The 19,930-nt window shown below is 35.8% G+C and overlaps 1 protein-coding gene across 6 annotated transcripts in view; it reads right to left on the bottom strand.

Annotated features, from left to right (window-relative positions):
* The window catches only part of Hltf (helicase-like transcription factor), a 77,027-nt gene that overhangs the window by 19,268 nt on the left and 37,829 nt on the right, over positions 1-19,930 (bottom strand). For all 6 annotated transcript variants that reach the window (XM_013502747.1, XM_005401415.2, XM_005401417.2 and 3 more), the window contains 4 exons: positions 19,187-19,330; positions 12,856-12,994; positions 9,250-9,385; positions 5,931-6,110 (listed from right to left, as the gene is read on the bottom strand). In XM_013502747.1, coding sequence (XP_013358201.1) covers positions 5,931-6,110; positions 9,250-9,385; positions 12,856-12,994; positions 19,187-19,330 — 599 coding nt within the window. The remainder of the gene's footprint in view (positions 1-5,930; positions 6,111-9,249; positions 9,386-12,855; positions 12,995-19,186; positions 19,331-19,930) is intronic.

The raw sequence follows: 19,930 nt of genomic DNA, 5'->3' as shown, positions 1-19,930 counted from the left end.
CCAGCAAAGATAACACCCAACGGAGTGAATAGACAACCTAAAGAATAAGAAAAAAAATTTTGCCAGCTATTTCTCAGACAGGGGACTAGTATCTAGAATATATGAAGAACTCTATAAATTAGACACCCCTAAAAAAGATCCAGTCACAAAATGGGCAACTGAAATAAATATAGTAGCTTCTCAGAAGAAGCAGAAATGGTCAACAAATACATGGAAAAAATGTTTAGAATTTCTGATCATTAGAGAAATGAAAATTAAAACAACACTGAGATTCCATGCTACTCCAAAAAGAATGGTTATCATCAAGAAATCAGGTAATAAGAAATTGTAGAGAGCCTATGGCGAAAAGGAACCCTTCTGCATCGTTGGTGGAAATGTAAACTAGTACAACCATTAAGAAAATCAGTGTGGAGATTCCTCAAAAAATTTACAAGACATTCCATTTGACCCAAGTATTGCCATTCTAAATATCTTCCCAAAGAGTTAAAAACATCATATTACAGTGATACAAGCATATCCATGATTATAGCAGCACAATTCACAATCTTGGAAATGCCCTACATGTCCATCAACAGATGAATAAATAAAGAAAATGTGGTCTTTATACACTATGGAGTACTACTCTACCAAAAAGAAGGATAAACTTAAGTCATTGGTAAGAAAATGGAGGTACTTTGAGACCATAATGGTAAGTGAAATCAATCAAGATGCAGAAGCATAAATACCACATGGTTTCTCTTCTGTGGGAAACCAAAATAAATAAAGAGCAAAACCAAAGACAGGTAATAGGAAATAGTAAGATAGATCTTTCACAAGAGATGAAATGAGTGAAGAGGGAGGAGATGCAAAAGGGATTTTAAAAAAAGAAGATATGTTATGTACATGTACCAACTTCCAGGAGTAAGGTGGTCATTGTGTTATTACAAGCATATACTGATAAAAAAAAGACACAATTTTAAAAAGACACCTTTAAAAAGTGAAGTAACAAGCAGCATAATAGGAGGAAATATTTGCTATGTGATGAAACACTAGTATTTAAAAATATATAAAGTATTATTACAACTCAATAGAAAAGAAAATGGCAGAATTAAACTGTGGACAAAAAAACCTGACAAGACATTTTACAAAAGAATATAAATGAATACCCAATAAGTACAAAGGGAAAAAATGTTGTCAAATAACAATCATGCAGGAAAAATATAAATTAAAACCACTTTCACTAGTCTGAAAAAATATAATACCTAGAGATAAAAGTATCGAATATTATGAAATCTTCTACATGATTTCTCTGATAATCAAATTTCTCTGAAAAACAGAAAAGCAAACTCCTAAGGAAGAGATTTATAACAAACTCCTAAGAGATTTATTAATAACGTACAATATATAAGTAACCAGTATAAATGGTAGTAAACGTCTGACGGAAAAGCTTGATAGTGATAACTAGATCTCAAACAGCTGCCAGACCACAGTTCTTCAAAATACGTAACATACCCTAAAGGAAAAATCAACAGCTCTTATGTGCAAAAATGGAAACAACGCATCTATCTGATTACTTGAGTTTCCTTGGACAATTTTACACCAAAAAATAGAGAACGAAGAAACACACAGATGCACTGTGTTTTCAGAAAAAAGGTTACAGGCACAGCATCTACACTGAAAACAACCATAATGCTTCTGATTTCTGTCACATGAGCACGAATAAAATTTACAGAAACTCAAATGTAAGTGGATTTTTCTGCTGCTCTGGGACATGCTATGAGCATCATATAACTCAACAATCAAATAGTTAATCCAAAAAGAATTCAAGATATTCAAACACTGAATAATAATTAGCATAGAACAAGGAAGAATGTGAAAGAAAACACCAGAAAGATGCTGGCACTGAACAAATAAAATTATATTCAAGATTATTCCTATGATTTACCATCACTCAATAAAACAATTTCTACTAAAAAAAATAGCTTAAGGCAAAAACAAACAGCTTTGAAAAGATACAGCACAAGTCAATATAGAGATGAAATACAAACTCACAAAGCTTGAGTGTGAAAAAGAAGAGTGAACCATAACTACTAGAGGGGCTACCCACAACAAAATCAGAATTTCAAATGCTAGTCATCAATAAAAACGCAGAAAAGCATGAGGGAAACAGGACTGAAAAAAAAACAAAATTAGAAGCTAGAAAGGATTAGAAGTAAGATGATACCCAGCAAGAACAGATAAAAGCCATCTAACAGAAATAAAATCGAACAAAAAGCAATAGTTTAAGGTTTCCAGGAAAGGGAAGGAAAAAAAGGCTCAAATCCAAAGACAAGTTCCAGGAAATGTCAACAAGAAAGGTTCTGGTTGAACTGCTGGACTTTACAGAAATAAACAAAATCAAAAATCTAGCTTCTCCACAGAAATATTCAACACAAAATACAGTGGTACAATGATAATACAGATTCTGAAGGAAAGAATAGGTGATCCAATTATATATCTGGGCAATTTGATATTTAAGTATTAAGCTGACAGAAGAAATAAAATCTAATGGTCAAGAGCTGGACTTGTGAATTCTAACTTTACTTCTGCCAATTTAAATGCAGCTTCAGAAATGCTGCTTAACCCAGTGGGCCTTGAGCTTCCTCAGCTCTAACAGTTATACAGTTAAAGTAAATACCTCATAGGGCTCTTGTATTTTTAAAAAGCTAATTCATTTAAAGCATTCAGAACAGTGCCTGGACTATTTTAAGTGCTTGTGATGGTTTGTATCTGGGTGTCCCCCAAAGCCTCATGCGGCCATGGGGCAGGCTTTTAGAGTTTGATTGATTATGGGTGTGAGAGCTACACCACCCTGGGGTGGATAGTTTGCATATGTAAGGGAGAGAGAAAGGGTGCTTGAGGCCATTCCTGGCTTTTGTGCTTGTTGCTTTGCTGTGTTCTGCTGCCATGAGCTGTAGCTCTCTGCCATGTGCCAGTCTGCCTTGTAATCTGCCAAGTATGGACTGAAACCTCCGCAAACTGTAAGCGAAATAAACCTTTCCTTCCTTAATTTTGAGAGAAAAGTAACCAAGACAGTGCAATATGTAAATGTGCTACTATTATCAGTAGTACTGTTTTTATGACAATATTCCTGAACACTCAAGAATGTAAGGAATGGGCAACAATATAAATGTTAAAGTTATAAGCTCTAGAATAGTATTTCTTCTCTAAGAACACTGTTTCAAATAGAATAACCTCGGTCAACACTGTAACAACCACTCCCTGGAGTGGCTGCATCATCCGATTCTCAGCATTGTAGTGTAAGAGATCTCTTCAGAGAACCTACTACAAACCAGGTATTAGAACAGAAGTTTGGGGGGCTGGGGATTTAGCTCAGTGGCAAAGCGCCTGCCTGGCAAGTGCAAGGTCGTGAGTTCGGTTCCCAGTACCGGAGAAAAAACCAAAAAAAAAGAACAGAAGTTTGTTCCTACTTCACCAGCCCCTGGTATCTTCTTTGTCAGAACTCTTCTCTAATTTTATTCACTTGGGGCTGGGGATTTAGCTCAGCGGCAAAAGCGCCTGCCTGGCAAGCGCAAGGTCGTGAGTTCGGTTCCCGGTACCGGAGAAAAACCAAAAAAAAAAAAAAAAAAATAATTTTATTCACTCCCACAGGTGACCACATTCAGTCTCTCGGTTTCAATTACCATCTATACACAGGTGACTGTCAAAGATGACAGTAGCAGAACACTACTCTCATATTCAACTATCTGGCATTGCCATTTGGACACATCTCATAACTGCTGTGTCCAAACCTGAGTTTCTGATCGTATCTAAAAAAACTCTGCTCCTCCTAAAACCCTGACTCTGCAAATGCATTCTTCTAGTCATATAGGTGACAAATGCATTCTTCTAGTCATATAGGTGAAACACCTTGGAGTTAAGATTCTCTCTCACACTCAATATCATATCAATCAACTTGTTCTATTGGTTCTATTTTCAAAATGTAACAAATATAACTATTTCTCATCCTTTTCATTATAACTGCAGTGGTTAAAAAAAAAAAAAAATTATCATCTATTACTGTGATTACTGGCACTGGTTTCCCTATTCAGGGCCTTCTTCAACAATCCAAACTTGAGTAGAGACAGACTGATCCTTTTGAAATGTAAATCAGATTGTGTCACTTTCCTGGCTCAAACCTCTTCAATATTTTTACTCATGAATAGTAGACGTTTAAGTTCCTGAACTATGTCACAATGCCTATACAATCCTCATCCATACAACCTGACAACTCTCTACTACTGACTCATATGATCCAGCTACACTTAAGTCTTTTACCATCAAGCTTACCACAAATGTTCTAAACTCGAGTTTTTTCACTTGCTATTCCTTCTGTCTAAAATACCCCTCAACCTCAACCTCCTTTAGATCTCTGTTCATATCACCTCAAGGAGAGGTCTTCCCTGAATATCCTATTAAAATAGCTGCAGCACTCCTTTACTCCCTATTTCTCTTTTTCTGCACATACCTAAATGTTTTTCAAATGTCTGTTTCTTTCCATTAAAATATAAATTCCTTGATAACAGGGATTTTTGTTTGTCTCATTTTAATGTATCTCAATGTGTGTGTGTGTCAGGTACACAGTAGGCATTTAATAAATTTTGGTTAAAAGAACATAAAAAAATTCAATTACCACTGTTAAGATCAGGCACTCTATAATCTCCGCCTTGGAAAATCTTTCTTTCCTAACCTCTTGAGTTCCTTCCAAATCTCCTTCGTACTTGCCTCACTGAAGTTCCCATGTTCTGAAGATTCCTCTATTTTTGCAGACCTATTCTGCCTTTACTTGTCTCCTACTCATTCTGGTCCCAATGGACATTCACATCAAATGTGCTTTTGCTTAGATAACATTACTCACGTTCTACCAATCACTAACCCCTTTCTTCAGTCAAGTCCTATTCTCAGATTCTCACACTTTGTTGGACAGTTATGCTGACTAGTTGCCCTACGTGTATCCAACACTACAAGGAAAATTTTGCCACTCTAAAACTCATCTTGTAAGGTGGCTGCAAATCCAGTTTATATTCCCTGACTTTCTACTCTATAGATAACCTCCCCTCAACTCACTGACTGTACCCTTTTAATACTATTTCCTTCCATACTGGGCTTCATTTTCTTTCACCAATTAGCTTTATTATACCGGTAAACTCTCCACATTCTTCCTCTTAAAGACAGGGTTACTCAGATGAAACTATTAAAACACTGATTTAGCAATCAAGTATCAATTCTAGCTAATGATCTCACTTTCTTCTTTCTAAAGCTAAACAGTGGCAATATGATCCATCTTTACAGTCTCCACTTCTCCACAGTCCACTCTGACAATCTGGCTACAGCCCTCATTTGGAGTTCAGATCAGCAACTCTTGAATCACAAAATCAAACAGCCCTCTCTGAGGCTCTCTGCTTATGTGACACTACTTACCAACTATTCCTTCTTTCTTGTGATTCTACACTTTAATCTTTACTTTCTTCATACTTTCTGTTGACTAAATCTATACCAGCTTTTTATCTTATTTATCTTATTTTTACCTTATTTTTATCTTATTTGAGTCACACACATTCCCCTCAAAGATGTGAAGGTTTTTCTTACACACACACACACGTAATATACTCTTCAAAATGTTACTTACCTACCCCCATGACACGACGTCAGAAACAGAATCAAACAATGTCTTCTAACAATTTTAGAGTATTTTATGAAAACTTTTTATTTTTTCTAGACTTAAGGGATTATTTACTTACCTGGTGAATTATACCATTATTTCATTTACTTCAATTATTAATGTTAAACATTTTTTTCAATATATTTGATGTTTTTATTGCTAATAATATGTCTAAAACAATGCAATTCAGCTAGTGAGAAATAAAGAAATAATGATCTGTAACACTGTTTTTTTTTTTTTTTCTCCTTACCTTCCAATAGTAGCTTTGCCTTCATTTTTCACAGACTGATAAATCTTTCTCTCTTCATCTGAAAGTGTTATGTGCTGAATGAATACTTTACGTTCTGGTAACTCCAAAACAGGCCTTCCTTTAATTTTGCTTGTCTTTGTTCGTCTAAGTGTGATATTTTTAATTAGGGACTGTAAGCGCCTGATCAAAAATAAAGCAAATAATTATGTAACTTTGTATTTTTTGTAAGCTGATCAAACAGGAAACAAAAAGTACATTTTAATTTATTGTGTGGGTCTTTATCCAATCTGATAATTAGGAATATTCTACAAACAAAAAATTGTTATAGTAGGGCTGGGGATTTAGCTCAGCAGCACAGTGCCTGCCTGGCAAGCCCGAGGTTGTGAGTTCAATTCCCGGAACCAGGAAAAAAAAACAAAACAAAAAAAGTTGTTGTAGCAAGTGCATTGCCATTTCCCTTCAACTCCATACCTATTATTGTTTAACCTTCTTATATATTCTTTATTTTTCTTATACTCTTCTCTCCATTTTTACTCTAGTTACTAACCTTTAATTTCTCTGTTGTCTTGTCAACTACATCACCTGACAGTCAACACTCAAATTCTAACCAAGCACCAGTGACGTGCCAAGCATTTTACTAAATGTTCTAAGAATACAAACATGAAAAAGACCCTACCTATGTGAGCCAAAATAAACCTTTCCTCTTCGTAATTTAAAAAATCCAGTCTTCTATAATATGAAAATGAAACACATTACATGAAAATCAAATTTTTAAAAAGCAGTTAAATGGCCCCCAGATAAAAACATGAGAATTCATAAGTGTACGAAATGCCTTCTCAGTACCATAGTCTTTACAGTTCATCCTCAACATCAGAAAAAAAGGGGGCATGTTAGTTCCTTAATTTCCTTAAGAAAACGTTCTTTTCACGTTTTCCCTAATGTGAAATACAGTTTCTTAACTTGGAGCTTAAATAGTTCAAAGTAATCATGTATATAGTTTTGCCAAATAGAACAGTGGCTTTTGAAAGTTTTATCACTGTAACTGACAGTATGAAACACATTTTACTCCATAAAGTAAAAATACACAAACACATTTCACAAAAGTATGCATGACACATTGAAATTTTCTTATCTGTACTACTTCTTTTTTGTTTTAATGACTACAGCCTTTATAATGATTTTATAACCCACTAATAAATCTCAAATCCTCAGTTTATTTATTTTTGCTTTTAATTTTTTTGGTACTGGGAATCGAACTCACAACCTCACACTCACCAAGCAGGTATTGTGCTGCTGAGCTATATCCCCAGCCCAAATCCTCAGTTTAAAAACCACTGATCTAGACAAAAATCTAGAACCACCCAAGCAGAGCACATGTCTACCACCAAATTGAGTTTTCATTCAAGTTCTCAACTCTGTCCACAAGAAAAAACCATATGAAATTTAGATAAACTTTTGAGATCACTGTATATCATTTAATCACTGCCACATAAGGATATATAAGAGCTTATCTAATATGCATTAAATCCCCATCTTCAAAGGACAGTTTTTCCTGTCACTGCTAAATCTGTTAATGATAGCTTTAGGGATAACAGAAGTAAGCAAAGACCATGAAACTATGCCTTTCCTTTCAATTTGACTATATAAAATACGAAAGGGAGGTTACTGATTCAGTGGTACCTCGGTTCACCAACCCTTTTGCTTGTGAACTATCTGGTTCGTAAACAGAAGCATTTGGCAAAATTTTATTTCTGTCTGTGAATTCTGCATCGTCTGACAAACACAACTGCAGCCATCTTTCCCCCACAAACACAAATATGGCAAACTTTTCCCAATTCGTGGAACAAATTAAGTTTGTGATTCAAGGTATCACTGTCATTGGAAATCTTTGTCTCCACAAGTTTCCTGCTCTGAGAATCAAAGTATCTGAAACATGCTCACTTTTTAGAGACTAAAATCAAGAATTAAGTAAAAACAATAACAGAAGAGTAACTACTCTAATTGAGCTAATAAACCAGCTGTCATGAAATTACCTACCTAGACAGCCTCTTTAATTAATGGTGCTGGGAAAACTAGACCCATGCCTGTCACCACACACTAAAGTCAAAACGGATCAAAGATCTAAATATTAAAACACAAACACTAAATCTACTGGAAGAGAAAACAGGTAGAAATCTTGAAGACATGGGAGTAGCCAAAGTTTGTGAACAAAACCCAAACTGCATGTGAAGTACTGCAAAGAATCAACAGCTGGGATCTCATCTTATTAAAAGGCTTTTGCACATCAAAAGAAATCACCAGTGGAGTGAAAAAAGAAAACCCACAGAGTGGGAAAAAATTTTAGCCCACAGTCCCTCAGACAAAGGACTTCCATCTAGAACAAATAAAGAATTGAAAAAATCAGGACCCCCCCCCATCCAAATTTAAAGACCCAATAAAAAATGGGCATCTGACATGAATACACACTTCTCAGATGAAAAAATACATACGGCAAATAAACATACGAAAAAATGTTCAACATCACTGGTCATTTGAGAGATGCAAATTAAAACAACACTGAGATTCCATCTCACTCCAGAAAGAACGGCTGCCATTAAGAAATCAACCAATAACAAATGCTGGAGGGGCTGTTAGGGAAAAGGAACTCTTCTCCACTGTTGGTAGGAGTGTAGACTGGTACAACCACTGTGTTAATCAGTGTGGAGATTCCTCAATAAACTAGGATTAGAGGTCCCATTCAATCCAGCTACTTCCCATTTGGGTATTCTTCCAGAAGAATTGAAAATATCTTACCACAGCAATATATGTGCACCCATGTTTACAGCAGCACAATTTGTAATAGCTACACCCTGGAAACAACCCAAGTGCCCATCCACTGAGGAATAGATAAAAACGATGTATTTTTATAAAATAGAGTACCTCTCAACTATAAAGAAGGATAAAGTTGAGACTTTTATAGGTAAATGGATGCAACTTGAGACCATACTCATAAGTGAAATAAATCAGTCTCACCTGTGTAAACATCATATTGTCTCCCTGATGTAAAAAGCTGAAAGAGTAAGTAAGAGCCAAAATGTACAACAGATACTGGGAAATGAGAAGAGATTGTTCAAAAGAAAAGAGAAACTGGGGTGGGGAAAGGAGCAAAGAACAGGAAAGGAAAAGTAAATAGATAGTTAAGATATCTATACTTCTAATTTCTATTAGTTCATTGAAAAAAAAAATGTACTAACCATTGTTTCTCTCCTATTACGTTGGTTTGAAATTTTGTATCATTGTTTTTAGTGCTTTTTCTCTTTAAAGAAAAAAAATCACTTACCTAAGTCCTGCTTCATCTCCCATTGTAACAGGACGCTGTATTGTTCTGTGCCACCATTCTCTATCAAGAAATGGTTTGAGTTTTAAAAAGGAAAGAAGAGACCACAAGTCCTTTAAGGAATTCTGGATAGGAGTACCTAAAAATGAACAAGAAACTGTTAAAACTTTGATTTTGTTCGTGGGGGGGGGGGTGCTGGAGATCAGACCTGGGGACTCACTCACACTTGCTAGGAAAACGCTCTACATCTGAGCCAGACCCCTAACTCCAGTTCTAACTCTTTCAAACACAGCATTTAATAGGACTATATACCTTTCTTAATCAGAGACAGAGTTGAAAATGGATACTACACCAGCCACACCACTATAAGCTGTGCCTATAATCCTTTGTCAATCATATACAGATTTTGTCAATCAAATAGTTTTGCCCTTTTAGTTCCCAGTTGCCACACTAAGAAAAAGACCACAAATCCAGTAAACTCAACTTTCTCTTTACCAAGTACACTGCTTTCTTAGCTGTTAAGTAAACAGCAGTACCAAGAAAGAAAATGCAACTAATTTGTTTATGCTTTCCTGCCCACATTCTAATAAAGCTGTCATGAGCAGCAAACAGGTTCCAAACTGGGTAACAAAAAAAGAAAAAATCAAAAGTCTCATTAATGGATTAGTGTCTACTCTTTCCTGAAGTTGAAGAATAAAGTACAGTGATTGCTTCATAAACTAACTATAACCCAAAGGTTGTCATATCAGGAGAGATTGAGTGATTATGAGGAACAAGTCAAAACATCACATTAAATGTTTTATGAATAATTTTGGGATAGATATATTCACTTTACGTTTATGAAGTCACACTGCCAAATTAATGATACTTAATTTTTTTTTTTTTTGGTATAGGGTATTGAACTTGTACTTGCCAGGCAGGCACTGTGCCACTGAGCTATATCCCCGGCCCTAAAAAAATTAATTTCTTAAAAGTTTAATATAAGACACTCATTTTCACCGTTTTTATGCAAAGTAGCAGAGGTCCTAGCTAGAGTAGTCAGGAAACAGAAAAAAATAAAGTACACTCTAACTGGGAAAGAGGAAGTCAAATTATCAGTTTACAGATGACATTTTACATTTAGAAAACCCAGCACCCCTATAAAAATTACAAATTCTTCAAAGTTTAGGATAAAAAAAAATCCAAAAATTAGTTGCATTTCTATAAGCCAAGAGCAAATTCTCTCACTCTCTGAAAAAGACATCAAGAAAGCCATCTCGTTTAGAATACCTACCACAAACACAACACAACCTAGGAATAAACTGAAACAAAAGTGAAAGATCTCTACAATGAGAACTATGAAACACTAATCAAAGGAACTGAAGAGAGCACAAAAAAGTGAAAAGCATCCTGTCTTGGTTACTTCTCTCTCTTGGTTTAGGGGGCAAATGCCTGGATCACTGGGCACTCTGAATCCAATTCTGAGGAAACAGTTCATTATGCTGCTTCATGTGATGCCCTCAGGCCATCTTTTCTAGTCTCTTGTTCCTTTTCAGCAATTGAGAAATCCTCGGCTCTACCTTTATACTCCACAGCTTTACTGGAGTTTCCTTGCTGGCCAAACTCAACATTTTAAATTATTCTGCTGGGCTCTGTGCTCTTGATTCTCAACACAGGACTGGCTAAAAGCCTGCAACAATAGCCACGCCACCACCTCAACGTTCAACTGCCTTGAAATTTCTTCTGCCAAATTAATTAGTCTGCTACACTTAACCTCAAGCAGAGTCTCTGGACATGAGCAAAATGCAGACAAACTTTCTGCCAAGCCATAACACACATCATCTGGAGTCCAGCACCCGATGTAGTCCTTCTTTGCAGCAAAAACCTGGTCTTTACCGGTAGCATTTATATCAGTCTTCTGGCCTTTGAAGCTCTGATGGGAATCTCCCATACATAACAGCCTAAGGTGTTCCAGCTCTACTCTTTCAGGCGACATCTCCAAACTCTTCCCATAACCATACCTAAATGCTCTTGAACCACGGTCCAGTATAGTCACAGCAACGACCCCATCACTTCTCTGGTACCAAATTCTGGAACACGGTATGGCCACCGCCATTTTGGAACATAGTAGGGATGCCTCCACTGTGGAACATGGTGCTCTGCAGCTTTCTCCTCAAAACAAAGTCTTTTACTTTCACACACAAGTACCATTTGAAAAAGAAGCATTGTGAAAATGTCCATACCATATAAAATGATCTATAGATTCGACACAATCTTTATTAAAATACCAATGACATTCTTTACAAAACTAGGAAAAAAATCTTCAAATTCTTATAGAAGCAAAAAAGACCCTATATGGTCAAAGCAATGTTGAGCAAAGACAACAAAGCAGGAAGCATTATACTAACTCACTTTAATAGACATTACAAATCTACTAAGTAATTAACACATGACAGTAATGAAACAGTTTAGAGAGAATATAAGTAAACCCACATACCCACAGCCAAATGATCTTCAACAAAGATGCTAAAAACATGCATGAGGTAAAAGACAATCTTTTCAAAAAAAAAAAGTGCAGAAAATATGGATATGCCTATACACAAGAACAAATCTAGACCTCTGTCTCTCACCATTTAAAAAAATGGACCATTTACAAAAAATGACCTGAAAGTAATAAAACTAGTATAAGAAAACTAAGTGAAATGCTTTAGGACACTAGAATGACCAATAGCTTTTTGGATCAAACCCCTAAAGCACAGATAATAAAAGCAAAAGTAGACAAATGGGGATACATCAAGCTACAAAGTTTCACATAAGAAAGAAAACAACCAACAGAGTGATGAGACAACCTACAGAACAGGAGAAATTTCTGCAAACTATATACCAGTATCTGACAAGGGTATTAATATCCAGAATATATAAGAAACACAACTCAATAGCAAGAAACAAAAACAGTGAATAATCTGATTTAAAAATGGAAAATAGACTTACATAGCTATTTCTCAAAAGAAGACACATAAATGAGCAACAGATACTAAATAGAAAATACTCAGTATTACTAATGATCACGAACATGTACATCAAAACCACAAAAAGGTATCACCTCATTCCAGTTAGAATAGCTATCATTAAAAAGACAAACTATAAATGCTGGCAGGACATGGGGACAGGAGAATATTTATATACCAGTGATGGGGAATATAAATATAGCCATCAAGAGCTATGGAAAGCAGTATGCAATATAAAAAAGTTGGTCCTATAGAAGAATGGTGGCTACTACAGGCTGGGAAGAGAGGATAAGGAAAGATTAGATAATCAGTCAGTCAGTCAGTTGGTACTCAGGTACAGTTAATTAGGAGAAATATGTTCTAGGGTGCCATTACACAGCAGGATGACTACAGACAATGATGTTACACTGAACATTTCAAAAAACCAAGAAGATTGGGTTTTCCTCACTAAGAAAAATTGGCTCTGGCAATAAACATGCTTACTCTGAGTTGAAGATTACACAAGTATACTTATTGAAACATCGCATGGTACCTCATAAATACGTGCAATATTTATGTCAGATTTTAAAAATAATTTTAAAAGTGTTAAAGGTAACAAAAGTTTAATGCTAAGATAACCTACCTGTCAGTACCCATCTTCTCTCTGCTTCTAAATCAAGTACAGCTTTGGTCTGCTGAGCATTTGGATTTCGTATGGCATGTCCTTCATCCAAGATCACTCTTAGCCACTTTATGCTATGTAGTGGACTATCACCTTTCGTCTGAAATAAATGATTCATATAAATTAAGACACTCAGCACTGGGCAATAAGATCAAAGCAGTCAGCATCACAATTTAAACTTCAGATGATATTATAAAACTACAGTGATAAAAGCATCATGGCACAAAAGCAGACATGTAGATCAATGAAACAGACCAGAGGATGCAGAAACTCCAAGCACATTCCAAAATCTGATCTTTGACAAAGCGGCCAAAAGCATGCTGAAGGAAAGATGGCCTCTATAACAAATGATGCTGGGAAAACTAGCTCTCCACATGCAGAAGATTGAACCTAGACCCCTATCTCTAACCATGTTCTAAACTAAAATCAAAATGGTTCCAAGATCTACATGTTAAAAGAAACAACCAGCTGAAAAATAAAATAGGTAAAACACTTGAAGCAAGGTGTAAGGCGAGCAAGGACTTTTTGAACAAAAACCCAGTTGCATGAGATATAATACCAAGAATCAATAAATGGGATTACAGCAAATTAAAAAGCTTCTGCACAGCAAGAAAAGAACCAAGTGACTAGACAACCTATAGGATATGAAAAAAAATTGCCCGCTACTACTCAGACAGAAGACTAGTATCTAGAATAAAGAACTCAAACAAGTTAGATAAACCAAAACAAAGCTTAATCAAAACAATAGGCAACTCAAATGAACAGACACTTCTAAGAAAAAGAAGTACAAATGGCCAATAAAATAAATACATGAGTGGTGCCCACAGATTTAAATGAGTTACAAGATCATTGGAAGCGTGTGTGCTGGCACCCATGAACCCTTATTCACATCTTCTGAGGGAAGCTGCTGTCCCTGGCCAGCACATCAGACTGCAAGACAGCTCTGCTGCAGTGAGCAACTGATCGAGAGGACAGTGGAATTTACTATCAGCGCTTACAAACCGGTGGAAAACTTCTCATCCATGGGAATTCAGGCATCTCCAGAAGTGCTGCCTTTGGTATTGCATACATTATGAAAGCTTTTGAAAAGAAGCACAGAGCTGCATTTGCTTATGCCCAAGAAAGAAGCTCTTGCACTAATCCTAATACCGGGTTTGTGCATCAATTTCAAGCAGTCTGAAAAGAACACATGAAGCTGATGATGATTTTGGCAACACACAACTGGCAAGTGCACAAAATGGCTGACTCGAGACGAACATTATACAGGGTGTGAATTTTGATTTGGGAAGAGAAAATACTAAAGATGATAATAATCTAAGATAGGAAAAACTAAGAAGTTTCTTTTCAATTATATGTTGCTTCCAGACACGTTTTTCTGCAACTTGTTCAATGTTTAACATGAGGCTGGATTTCTACAACAGATGGCACTGATGCTTTTACTTTTTTCTTTTAACTTTACGGTTTTGTTATAAACCAAGAATTCTGGACTTGCAAAGAGCAATTAGTGTAATGCTGTACCTTTCATACTTGAAATGTATTTACAAGGTTATTACTTTCCACAAAATACAAGTTGGGGGATTTATAAATTTTGGGTAATTTATTTAAAAAATTTCCTGGGGACTGCTAAAAATTCACTTTGTGTTCTATATTTTACATTTAAAAAATAACTTTACAGTTACATTTTACGATGGAGCCTCTTGCAAAAACATTAACAAAATGCAGGGATCTGCCAGTTTTTAGTATGAAGTCAATAAATTAAGGACCATTTTTTAAAATTCTTGATCCCTTGTTAATTAGCTAACTATCCTTACTTTTACTTCTAATTAATGGTTCCTTATTACCTTCCACAATTTGTTTATGCTATAGGAAAAAAGGGGCCTAATTATCAAAAAAAGATGTTTTGCTTTATAGTATCAGATGCTGAAAAACAATAGCAGTGTTTTGTTGTGGTTTTTTTTTTTGTACCGGAAATCAAACTCAGAACCTTGCACTTGCCTGGCAGGCGCTTGTGCTGCTGAGCTATACCCCCGGCAATGGTAGTGTTTTGAAGTGCCTAAATCTTTTTCATTTTTAGAGACAGGATCTTCCTCTATAATCCAGGCTGACCTCCAACTCGGAATCCTCCTGCCTCATCCTCTCTAGTGCGGGGATTATAGGACAGAAACACATAAATCTTTATACCGAGTTCTTGTGCTGCACATCATCCTCAAAACAGGACAGCGAACTTGCTGTGTTTTCTGTCCTCACCTCTGAAGTCTGGCTCACAACAAAGAAGGGGCTCTCTGCAGTTCCTCCCCAGCAGCCTCCCCGTTTGTCTGGCACTAGCTTCCACCTAGGCAGCACCAAGTGTCATTAAATGTGTTCATGCACTCTGTAACCTGAGGTTACTCGAGCTCTTTCAGTCTTCCCAGAATCTCTGCAGTACAGCGATAATTTTCCTGTAGGGTCCTTGTCATCAACCTTTCCTAAAGGCCTTCAAAATTTCCCAAATGATGAGCATCCTGGGAAGGGCATCTGCTGCCCAGTTACTCCATAAAAGCCTGCTGTACAGACTATCCCCAAAGGAACACTGGTAGATAAGCTCAGCAAAGTCACACCACTCTCCTTCCTTATCCTAGAGGAACTACCACATTAAAGGTGGAAGAACTGCAACGTCAAGTTGGCTGATCAGCGTGTCAAACCCAATGAGGACTTCTCCGAGACAGCTCTGTTCCAGGAAGAGAAGCAGAAACACTAGCTGGACTCCAGCTGTGAGGCCAAGACAAAGCTCCCAATGTCCTAGCACACGCACTTCACATGGGAGACTCCTATGGCCTGGGTTTTGTTTTGCTGGAGGCAGGGTGTGTGCTGAGGGCTGAGAAGGACTCAAGACAAAAGAAGAGATGTATTCTCACTGTCCTCAGTCACTGAACAACATCCCCAGATCTTTTCTATTTTTGACATGGTCTTGCTGGGTTGTCCAGGCTGAGGTGAAGCTTGGGATCCTCTCTTCCTCAGCCTTTTGAGTGCTGGCACTGCAACAAAGACCAAGTCCAGCCTCCCACTGTCTTGTAAAATATTGGTGGTGGTTTCCAGTGTAGAAGACCAGAGAAACCAGAGACAACCAGGCCCTGCTAGACTCTGCTGTCCACCTGGAGCTCTACCTATCTCAGCCATGGCCTTGGCGAAGGTCTCCTCTACCAAGGAGACCATGCTCTCTTCCCCTTTGCTTAAGCCAGATTTTGTTTGTGTTTGTTCTTTCAGAGTTTCCCAGCTGTTTTTGTTTTTTTTTTCACCTTTGTCTAAATAGTACTGAACAAAACATAATAAGATAGTATAGTAGTGTTTTTTTCTAATGAAGCCCCCAAAAGAAAACTGCCTTCCACCATTTAAAAAAATGTTAATCTTCATGGACCTCTAAATTAGTACTGCATATAGAACAGTGAAGAGCTCATAACATTTTTTCTAATTTCTTTTGTTTTTAAACCATAAATAAAAAATGGGCCTCTGAAAGGAATAGGTATTTCTCAGATGAAGAAGTATAACAGCAAACAAATACATTTAAAAATGTACAGCAACACTACACTGATCATTTGAGAAATGCAAATTAAAGCAATACTAAGGTTCCAGCTCACTCTAGAAAGAATGCCTATCATCAAAAAAACAAGCAATAACAAATGCTGGCAAGGTTGTGAGGAAAAAGGAATCCTTGTCCATTGTTGGTGGGAGTGTAACTGGGTACAACCACTATGAAAATCAGTAGCGATTCCTCAAAACATTAAAACTACAAATGACATTTGACCCAGCTATTCCCCTTCTAGGTATTTTCCTGGAAGAGTTACAGTCATCATGCCATAGTGATACTTGCATAACCATGTTAATAGCAGCACAGTTTTTAAAGGCTAAATCTTGAAAACAGGTCATACGCCCGTCAACACAAATGGATAAGGAAAATGTAGTATTTACACACAATGGAGTACTACTCTTCCATTAAGAATAAACTTAAGACATTTCTAAATGGATACATATCAAGACCATAATCCTAATTAAAATAAATTGGACACAAAGTTTAAATATCATATTATTTCTCCTATGTAAGAAACCCAAACTGTAAATAAGGAGCAAAATGGAGAATAGCTATTAGGAAGTAGAATGAACTTCTTCAAATAGGAAGGGAAACGAAGAAGGAGGAAGGGAAGGAAGAGAAAAGGAATTTTTAAAAAATTGGAAGAGAGGTGGCTGGGGATTTAGCTCAGCAGCACAGTGCCTGCCTGGCAAGCGCGAGGTCGAGAGTTCGATTCCCGGTACAGGAAAAAAACAAACAAAAAACAAAGAATTGGAAGAGAAAAAAATGGTAATAGCTCTTTTAAATGGAGAGGAGAAGGGCTGAAGGGAGGGGAGGTGAATGGGGAAAAAAAGAATTAAGACATCATTATGTGCAAGTACAAATTCCCCATGATGAATATGATCATTACGTATTGCAAACGTACTAACAAAAAAACTAAAATTAAAAAATACATGAAAAGTGTCAGATATCTCTGGCTATCACAAAAATGCAAATTAACACTGAGATTCCACCTCATTCCAGAAAAAATAGCTATCACCAAAAAAAATCACCTGATAACAAATGCTGTGAGACTGCAGGAAGAAAGGAACACTTCTACATTGTTGGTGGGAATATAAACTAGTACATCATTATGGAAATCAGTACACAGATATCTCAAAAACTAAGAACAGAAATTCATTTGACCAGCTATTCCACTTCTAGATATTTGTCTGAATGAGCTAAAGACATTGTATTATAATGTTAAATGAACACCCATGTTAATAGCAGCGTAACTCATAAAAGCTAAATCTTAGAAGCAGCCTGTATGTCCATCTACAGATAAATGAATATGAAAATGTGGTATTTAGCCACAGTCGTGTATGTAAAGGATAAATCTGAGTCACTTGTAGGAAAATGGATGCACTTTGAGACCATAATGTTAAGTGAAATAAATCAGACACACAAGCTTAAATATTGTACGGTTTTTCTTATATGAGAAATGCCAAGAATAAATAGAGAACAAAATAAAAGACAGATAATAGGAAATAGGCAAATAGATCTTTTATAAAATGTAAAGAGACCAAGAAATGGAGGGGAGCAAAGGGAACGAAAAATACAATTAAAATATGTTATGCACATGTACCAACTTTCCACAATGAATGTACAAATGAAATAAATTTTCAAAACCCCAGGAAAGTATTATATTTAACACAATTTGCTTAATAATATTGCACTGTTATTATTCTTTAATATCAACACAATTTGCCCAGTACTGCTTTAAGCACTACATATATTAAATTACTGAATATTCACGAGCTTAGTATTACAAGCATTATTACCTGTATTTTACAGCTGAAAACACTGAAGTACAAGGTGCTGGATTGTTACTTAGAAAGAAGTACAGATTATATTCAAACCCAAGAAGTCTTTAGCCTTTTGCTGAGTCACTATAATACATCAAAGTATTCTACCTCAGAATAAGTTATAATGTAAAACTATCAGTTGTGCTTTCTTTTATATAAAAAGCAATGTTTTTAGCAAAAGACTAACATTGTGACTGAAAGGTATTTTAAAGATGTTTTAACTGAACAGCTACAACTACAAACAATTAAACTCTGAAAACAATTAGGAAACATTAATTGCAGCTACAAAAAAGCAGCTGATTTTCAAGCCTTGCATGGTAGCACATATCTATAATCCCGGCATTCTGAGAGGGGCAGGCAGGAGGATCACAAGTTCAGTCCAATCTGGTCAACTTAGTGACTTTAGAGACGCCTTGTCTCAAAATTTAAAAAAATACAGTAAAAATTTTAAAAATGGGTGCAAAAGCCCTAAGTTCAAACAGAAATTTATTTTCAAACATTTAATGTGGATCAAATCATTATGACAAAATCAATTTTCCAAATTAAAAAAATAAACTCATTTTTAAACTGCTCTGTGTGAATGAGTATATATATGTATCTATATAGATACATACACACACACACACACACACACATACACGTATGGATACTAGTTATAATCCATATTTAAAATTTTAACCCAAAATGTTCTAAATGGAACACATTGCCAAATTAGTATAAAGAAGATACAACCTACTAATGTGTTTTTAAAAATCCTGCTGACTTTTTATATATTCATAAGTACTTAGAGATAGAGGAATATAAAAATTTGGATTTTAGAAAACTTTAGAAACTTGTAGTTCTTAAATTCAATCTTTTTAAAAAAATCAACCTTTAAAAATCTCTTCTGTATCAGCATACTTACTCCATAGTCATGAGTTAAAATATTGTACGTAGTCAAAACAATATCTTGTTTTGAAAGCAAGGCTGGATCTCTAATACGATCAGGACCATAATAAACATAAAAATTCAAATGTACTTCTGATTTTATATGTTGTCCAAACTGGTCCTAAAAGAAAATTAGAAATATACAGCAAATTAGTGTGAGGCTTATGTACATAAAAAGTGCTGTCCGGGCAGTCTTGTCACAAACGAAGCTACTGAAATGACATAGAAACAATCTTCCTGCAGTTTAAACTGAAATACTAAGAACAATAATAACTGCACTGCTATATTATCAAGAAAACTGGAACATAATACATTATAAAAACTTTTCCTGGTCCTATCAATGGGCAACCATTTCATTTTTAGGAAAAAAAAATCATGACACTTCTTTCAAACTGAAAGTAAGAGTTTGTAAAATGTAATATTTTAATAAAAAAACTCTTTATAATGCTTTCAGTCAGTTAGTAGCAACAATAATATCAAAATTCAACATTAAAAGACCACCTATTATATACTGTTTTTGTGTTGTTTTGATTTTGTCTTCATTGTTTTGGTTTTTTTTTTTTAGTTTTTAAAATAAAAAAAAGACCATCAACTAGTATTTCAAAGGATATAGAGACTGATTCAAGCACAATATGCATTCTTTCATTTATTTATTGTCGGATTCATTTAATGTATCTACTATATACCAAGTATCAACCACAACAACGGGGCAGCTCTTCTT

The sequence above is a fragment of the Chinchilla lanigera genome, unplaced genomic scaffold (assembly GCF_000276665.1).
Source record: "Chinchilla lanigera isolate Chin_1 unplaced genomic scaffold, ChiLan1.0 scaffold00073, whole genome shotgun sequence".
In the NCBI taxonomy this organism is placed as follows: domain Eukaryota; kingdom Metazoa; phylum Chordata; class Mammalia; order Rodentia; family Chinchillidae; genus Chinchilla; species Chinchilla lanigera.
Note: the sequence above shows the minus strand (reverse complement) of the source record. Positions and strands in the feature narration are given on the sequence as shown.